The 8,033-nt window shown below is 40.4% G+C and overlaps 1 protein-coding gene across 5 annotated transcripts in view; it reads left to right on the forward strand.

The window, feature by feature from the left end:
• Nucleotides 1-8,033, forward strand: part of TPST1 (tyrosylprotein sulfotransferase 1) — a 28,161-nt gene extending 20,128 nt beyond the window's left edge. For 3 of the 5 annotated variants that reach the window (XM_066201913.1, XM_066201912.1, XM_066201911.1), the window contains exons 4-7: nt 4,680-4,730; nt 5,559-5,634; nt 6,489-6,536; nt 7,509-8,033. In XM_066201913.1, coding sequence (XP_066058010.1) covers nt 4,680-4,730; nt 5,559-5,603 — 96 coding nt within the window. In that variant the 3' untranslated portion in view covers nt 5,604-5,634; nt 6,489-6,536; nt 7,509-8,033. The remainder of the gene's footprint in view (nt 1-4,679; nt 4,731-5,558; nt 5,635-6,488; nt 6,537-7,508) is intronic. The other 2 variants (XM_066201914.1, XM_066201915.1) reach the window with 2 other exon arrangements.

Raw genomic sequence — 8,033 nt, forward strand, 5'->3', positions numbered from 1 at the left:
GCTGAGCAAAATCTGTCCCTTCTTGGAAAAGACCACAAATTGCACTTAACAGTGAAAATAATGCTCAGCAATTTAAAGCTGCTGCTCTTGGTCATGGAAGTGAGAACCAGCAGTGTAAGAATTCCTAAAACAAGGGCTGGTACTGGAGAAAAATGGGAAGAAACTGCTGGTGTGGTGCAAAATATTAGTTTTCCTAAGCTTTCTGAACACTCCTGTGCTGTTCTTTATTCCTCTTTTCTCCTTTTCTGTCCCCTACTGGTGACTTCCATACGTACAGCTTAAATATCTTGGGTTTTTTTATTCAGTCTGGGGACAATATGATGCTTTTCTCCACTAAAGGACGGTGCTTAAATTAGAAATGCTATCTCCTTGTAGGTACTGCAATGGAAGCAATGCTCTCTGCTAAATTTGGACTTTTCACTTGCCTGTTACCTGTGTAGGACACCCAAATGCTGAGGTTTGCTTTCTGTGCTCCTGCAGCACAGCACAAAAATGACAAGAAGCAACCTGGGTTTGTACTTTGGCATCTCTGATTTTGTTTGAGGAGCTAACAGAGCACGAAGGGAACGTCATCTCTTGTTGTGTTGCTCTCCCAGTGCGGTGGTAGGGAATAAAACATCTCTGACAGGATCTGCACTGGGCCAGCCACGAGTTCAACAGATTTTTTCTGATGTTTTCACTAACAAAGCCATTAACTTTTTTTGTTTCTCTGTTTTCTGTTAAGCCTGACAATATTATCTTTCCTGACAGTTTCTCTTGTCTCAGTTAAGGAATGCAGAGCAGAGAGAGCAAAGTCTGGCCAGGCTTGTGCTGCTCAGCAGATCCCTGCATGTGACCTCTCCAAGGAGGGAATTTTGCCTTCATGGAATATGTTGTGGTTTTCTTGTAATTCTGTTGCTGAGCTGTTAATTTATCACTGCAAGGGTTCCTTCCTTATGGATACATAATTACTTGTTGTTCCCCCCTAGGGTTTTAACGAATTCTACATCCTGAGCAGAAAGGAAATCCACATCCTGAAGTAAATGAAGTTTTCATCTGCAAATCATGCAGAAAATGCAAATAATTAAGCTGTGTGTGAGCCAGTAACCCAATCTCTATGGGGTGAAATACAAAAGTGCTTCACTCCTCATTAGAACAGTGTGTGATAGCTCCTTATCAGTGCAGTGAGATGGTGTAAAAGTGAATTTCAGCAGTTTCCAGAAGAGCAGAGAGCAGCTCCCAGCTGCAGAGCTCTGCCTCCTGCCCAGGAGAAGCTGCATTGTTGTGTTATGGTTGGCACAGTGGTTTCCTCTCCCATCTGTACTGAATTACAGCAGATTTTCTTTGGCACGTCCTTCCCGCTAAATAAATTTGTATGCTTGGAACACACACTCCAGTAAGTTCTTTTAACTTCTTCATGGAGCTGTGCTCCCTGTCCTGGAGAGATGCAGAGGTGGAAGTGACAGAATTCCAGAGAAAGAGCCCTGGTTTTCACCAGGACTGTTCAAATCCAGGGGTTCTGCCACTGACAGCCCAAAGCTGTTCTCCAACTCTGCTTTATGGCAACATCTAGAGATAAAAACTGACTTAACTCACTCGAGTCTCATGCCTGGTTTAAATTGTGAGGAGCCATCTCCTGTTCAGAGGCAAAACATCTGTGACCACCACGATCTCAAGAGTTTGTCTTGGAGATTTTAATGGCAGCAGCAGTCTGTTATAAAGGTAAAAAGTGTTCTTATCCTAAGGGGTGAGGATAACTGTGCTGTCAGAGGTGTTTGAGTGCCTGGCTGCTCAGGGCATTCTCTGCATCTCCATTTTCACTGATTAACCTGGTCATAAAGGCATCTGGCTTTGTTGGCATTTTCTCTGGCATTTAAAACAGAAATTTGGGGGTTATTCCATCTTTCTTGTGCCCACAACAGCACAGACTTTCTCAGTGCCCTCCAAATTTGTTTCATATTCCCTTTAGTGGGTGTTTCTTCCAACATGTGGATTCCCAACTGCATCGTTTCTCTCCAGAGGTGCTACTATCTCATTTTTACAATAAAAACAAAACCCCAAACCCCTTAACTCTGCATAAATATGATAAATAATGCATAAAGGGAGTTATTACCAACCAAAATGAAAACTGAGGTGTGGTTGCAAGCTGCCTTTTGGCAGGCATTGCTGGGCCTGTGTAAGATCCTGCTCTCTGTGTTGTCCCTCCTGGGTAAACATTTACATCTCACATGGCCCTTCCTTGGCAGGTCCAGCAGAGCTGAAGAATTGTGTAAACCTTTAAAGCTGCCTTCAAAGCTCACGAAAATCTGAAAGATTGAGGGTCCCTCCACGTGCTGTGGAGTGGTTCTAGAAAGGGGCTCAGCTCTGCTTTTGCCAGTGTTCTTTATTTGATTTCTTTTTCTTTTACCATTAAGCATCAACAGCCTTATACTCTGCAGCTTGGGTGTTTTAAAGTTTACCAAGGCCGAGCACACTTGGTTGCAGGGTGACTTTTACACAAAAAACCCATTATTTTTGTGTACTGGAAGTGACCAAATATAATGGGACTCTTTCCAAAGCAGACAGGAAAGTGGGTGAAAAGAAATGCTTTTATCTTCTATAAAAAAAAAGAATTATAGGTTACACTTCTGTTCTGAAGTTCTCCCTGTGTGTTTAAAGGGGTTTTCTCAGACAACTAGATGTGAAACTTGTTTTCTGCTCTCTTTTTGAGAATAATATCCACTCAGTTTGGCCATAAGAATGTGCTTTGGTTTTTATTTTTAATAGAACAGCTTGAATATTGCCAACACTGAACAACAAACTGACACAGGCCTCAGATCCCCTCTTCAGGAATTTCATTTGGACTTGCAAGATAATTCCCTTAGAAATGGTAAACACCATTTCTTCTCATTTTGACTGAATTCTTGCTTAGACTGGAAATAATTCCAATGTCCTGCTTCTGTCTCTGTGATGCCACTGTGAGTGGTGTGTTTTACACTTACAAATTGGTCAGAGAAGAAGTTGGAGTCTGAAGCCTCTTTAATTTCTTTGGCTGCAGATGGAGTCATTGTTTTTAGAATTTCTGGACTGATGTTGATCCCTGGGTTTTGACTCAGAAGGGACCATTTATGTTTTTGGAACTACTTTAAACCAGTTTTTATGCAGTCTCCTCCTGACAAAACCAGCCCTTAGGTAATGTCAGTTCTCAACCAAAATTTGTGTGTTAAACCTAATCTTGGGCCTGCCACTGCTTAGATAAATTGTGCTGTGTAAATACTGATATTTTCATGTGAATATAATATGAAATACCCGCAAAATATTTGCTTTCCAGTGATATTATTCTTAATATTGCTGGTCTTAGCTCTCTGCTGTCAGATGTTTATTAGGGGTGAATGCTGTTCCTGCAAAGGTGGAGCAGACACAAATCTAGATGTGTAATGTAAAAATTAGACTGAGTCATAATTGCAGGAGAAGGAGGATTCTGCAGAGACAGCTGTGGTCCTTCTGGCTCGGAATCAGTCACAAAGTGCTGTCACCATCAGGATTAACTGTTTTTAAGGATTCCCAGAAAAGGTGAAGGTTCCTGGCTGTTCCTTCCAACATCAGCAGCACCTAACAAAAAACCCCCTGTTTTTTCCTGCAGCCCTTGCTGAAGTTATTCTGTAACATTTTTGCTGTGATAATGTTGTTTTGTAGCTTCCATTCCTGTTTTCCAGGACACAGCCTGCATTTTAATGGTTTGGATAAAAGCAGAAAAGGAGAAATCCTCTCCTTGATTTATAAATATTTATAGTGGAGCAAGGTTCCAATAGCCACACACTGAATTCCTGCCCAAGGTGACTTTCCTTAATGTTCCCTTGGGAATGCCAGTGGCCCCTGGCTGAATACAGATGTTTCCTATTTGATCTAAACCATGGAATATCAGAGTGCCACGACGTGTGTGTGTAGTAATTCCTGCTCTCAGTGAATCCCTGGATCCCAGGGATGGATTGGGATGGGAATGCAATCCCAAATCCATCCCCTGAGTCACAGGAAATTCAGAGCTGACTCAGCTGCAGTCCCAGGCCACTGCAGAATATTGACAAGCTGAGCATGGCTTTGTGTTCTGGTCATCTGCACATGGGAGAGCAGAGAAGGTTGTCATAAACATCCCCTGACTTCCTGCAGCTCCTTCCTTTGACGCAAAGCAGGGAAGTGCAGCTCAGAGCCAGGCTTTGGAGGAGCCCCATGTGCATTTCATGGCTTTAGGGAATTCTTCTGAGTAGGTTTGGTGTAGCCCCATTTCCATTTCATGGCTTTAGGGAATTTTTCCAAATGGGTTTGTGCCCTTTTTAAATTTTTATTTTGAAATGATTACACAAGACCACTGTCATGACATTGGGATGATCAATCTCTATGCTTCAGTAGACAGGATGGTAAAACTCTTCAAATATACTTCTGTTTTGGAGGAAAAAAAAAAAAAAAAAAGAACAAAGTACTTCTTTTTTACCCTTTGGAATGTTTATTCTCAGAAGTAAAGAGCTTTTAAAAGTTATCGTCTAGAGAGAAGACAATATGTTGCCAAAACATTTAATTCTAGCATTCTAGCATTAGTGGATGCTAACAACACAAAAACCCTTATTTTCTTTTTTTTTTCTCTTTCCCTTAGCAAGCTCTTCAGCATTTCAAACAATAGTGAATGAGGGCTTTGAGTAGTATAATATTTTTGTTTGTTTTTCCAGGTCTATAAAGGTGAATTTCAGCTTCCTGACTTCCTCAAAGAAGTGCCACAGGTACAGTATTGAATTGATTTCCTTTGTGTGGGTGTAGCAGCAAATGATACCAAACAGCCACTTCATGAGCTTGGTTTTCTGACTGATGGCAAGATTTGCTGATTATCCATGAGGTGGAATCTTGAACTCAGCATCCCAAACCTCTCCTGATTTCATGTGTAACTCTAGAGTTAAGAGTGGTGTCTGTCAACCTGAGCTGCCTGAATATCCCTGTGAAATGGAAGGAAAAATTGAGCCTCTTTTCTGAAACAAATGCCAAGTTTATTACTTGTAGAGGAGCTTTATCTTTTGTTATCTTGGTTTAAAGCAATTCTAGTCCACAGGGCAGAGTTATAAGTACTGAGAGATTTTAAAAGTAAATAGAGATGTTATCAAAGTCAACAAACCCAGCCATGGATAGGGGTGGTGTTGATTTAATAGTTAAGTGTGCTATGGAACTTCAGGTTGTACTGAAAATTGACAGTTTGGTACCCCCCAAATGCTGTTCATTGTCATCAGCTCCCTAAGGGACCTGCAAGAAAACAAAAAGAAATACCCTTATCATGAAGCTCTCAAACTGTAGGATCTTGTGGCTATCACAGAACTGTAAAATCCCAGAATGGTTTGGGTTGAAGGGACCTTAAAAACAAATTTTTTCTACCCCCTGCCATGGGCAAGGACAATTTTCATTATGCCAGGTTGCTCCAAGCCCTAGCCTTGGACACTTCCAGGGATGGGACAGGTTAAAAACACTCAGGAATCTACCACAGAGAAAGCATTTTGACTTCTCCATTTGTTCAAATAAAAAATGACTTGATTAAAAAGGAAAACCGATTTCTTTTGTTCCAGCCAAAGAAGACAATAGAAAGGAGGTCTCGTGGCAAGATAAAATGAACGTGGATCAGTGAAGTGGCATAGCTGTAGTGTGTGTTTCATGTTCTCAGAAAATAACCCTGCTGTGGCCACCAAACCTTTCTGAGCAGCCTTTGTGTGATCTCTTAACGTGGGCTTGGCTTTTTGCTGCCTGTTTTGCCTGCTTGGATCACTCAGTGCTCCTGCTTTGCTCAGCTCTGGAGAACCATCCCAGCCCTGCTGCTGCCAGCATTGTCCCTGTCCCTGAGTGTCTGCTCCATGTGTGCTGCTGCTGGGCTCACTCCTGGGGCTTCCACATGGCATTGTGCTGGGATTGCAGCATTAGCCACAGGAATAGGCTGTGTCTTAACAGGAGGGGAAACAGTGCTGAGGGGGATTTATGGAAAATGCAGGGAGATCCTTCAGAATTGAGCACGTAGATGGTGTGCTAGCAAAAAACATCCTTGATTTTGAATAAATCCTGGTTAAATCCTTTAAATCCTTGTTTGCTCACAGTATCAGTTAAATTATGCTGTTTGTGGTTTTGAATTATCCCAGGATACCCAAAAGAACCTGGGCCACTGATAAATTCCTTCTTCAGTCCACGGGATAGAGGGGTTCCTGCTAAATTCCAGGAGGTGGATTTATACAATTAGCTTAGTTTAAATACAGTATTGACCAAAATCTGAGCAGATTTATCCATAGTAAAGAAAGACTGTTTAAAAGACAAAAACAAGCACTGTGGAAGAGTAAGATAATATTCCTTAAACCATAAAAACTTGATCAAATTGATGCTGATAGTGTTCTCCTTCAGTATTAACACAATGTAACTAAACAGCTCAAAGGTTTGGAGAATAGACATTGGTACTGATATTTTTGTCCTCTAATATAAAACAACTAATTTAATTTTAATTCTTTTTTTGATAGACTGAACCTATGGAATAGAAGATAAAATGGACATTTCTTGCACAGAAGGTAATAAAAGAGCGTTGCAGTTCTGCTCTTTTGTTGCTCTTCATTTAAGATGGTTTTTGTTTAGCTTCTGTAACTCCATGGGTAAGACAAACATGAGGTTATGTTTTTTCAAGGAAACTGCTAAAGATGAGCTGGTTTGTAATATTTGATTTAACATCTCATAGCCACTATTCAAAAAGCTGCATTTTAGTCACTGAATAAACAATGACAAAAATTTTCAGGGGGCTGAGTAAATTCCACGTGAGTTAAGAAATGAGTGATGCAAGATTTCCTGTGTTAATCCAGGATTTTTTCTTGTCAGCCCTGCTGTCAGATGTTCTGGCCTGACAACAAAAGATGGCAAAATTTAAATCCAGTTTATAAATAACCCAAAGCAATGTGCCCTACAAATATCCCCAAAAATAGATCCTTATGTGGCCATAAATATAAACCCCCTAAATATAGCCAAAAGCACTGCTCTGTGTAGAAATAATGGATCTAAAAGCTTCCCAGAGATGAATTACAGGCCTTCACTGTGAAATCAATAGAGAAACCATCATCTTTCCACACAGTCAATGTTAAAATGACTAAAGCATCAACCTCATTTTGCCACTTAGCTCTGAAGAATGGATTTCAACTTGCAATATTTCTGTCTAAAGCTGCTGCCCAGTTTCTGGGAAGCCAAACAGGGAACTTCCCAGCAGTGACTTCCCACTGGCTCACAAGGGTTTGGAATATAAGTGGAGAATCAATATAATTGGGTTGGTTTTTTTTTTTGCACTATGCTCCAAGCAGTCTCTCTAATGATAAAGGATGGACAAAGCAGCCACATTCCTTACAGGAATGAGATTTGTCTTGGCAGCGACTTTCCACCTGCTGAGACAACAGTGGCTACTCTTCATTCTGCATTATTTGTAATTCCAAAACGCTGTCCAGGATAAAAAAATGCTGTGCCAGGAAAGCTCCAACATAACTTTATTTCTTTTCCCTTAGAAGATCAACTGCTGCCTTTTCCATGGGAATGATCCCCCTGGGATCAGAGGTGTGCTGCTCATGGCCTGCTCTCTTCAGAATGTTCTCTCCTGTTTCTTTCATCCTCTTTTCGTTCCAAATTTTGCTGTTGTGAGCGCATGTAAACCTGTTTAAAAACAAACAAAAAAATCACTGATGTTAATGTAGCATTACATTCGCACAACTTTTTTTTATGGTTTTAAAAAAATTCAAAAGCAATGCCTGTGTCTCTGAAATTGCTCCTCTGTTTTAATTACAGGGCTCCATCTTCAAAGATTTTTCTTTGTTTCTTGTAGCAGTTTGGTTTTAAATGTACAAAGCTTTCAAGAGTGGTCTGTGCTTGTCCTGAAAGATTTTTGGTGGAACATTTGTTTGTTTTATTCATATGTGGAAAATGTTAAATATCTTTTATTTAAAAAAAACCCAAACACTTGATAAATTACATGTACAATTACAATTCAATGATCTTTTGTATTTTATTTTTCAAAATAAATGCTTTAAATGTGA

This window comes from Chamaea fasciata, unplaced genomic scaffold (assembly GCF_029207755.1).
Source record: "Chamaea fasciata isolate MVZ Bird 193981 ecotype frontalis unplaced genomic scaffold, bChaFas1.0.hap1 SCAF_21, whole genome shotgun sequence".
In the NCBI taxonomy this organism is placed as follows: domain Eukaryota; kingdom Metazoa; phylum Chordata; class Aves; order Passeriformes; family Sylviidae; genus Chamaea; species Chamaea fasciata.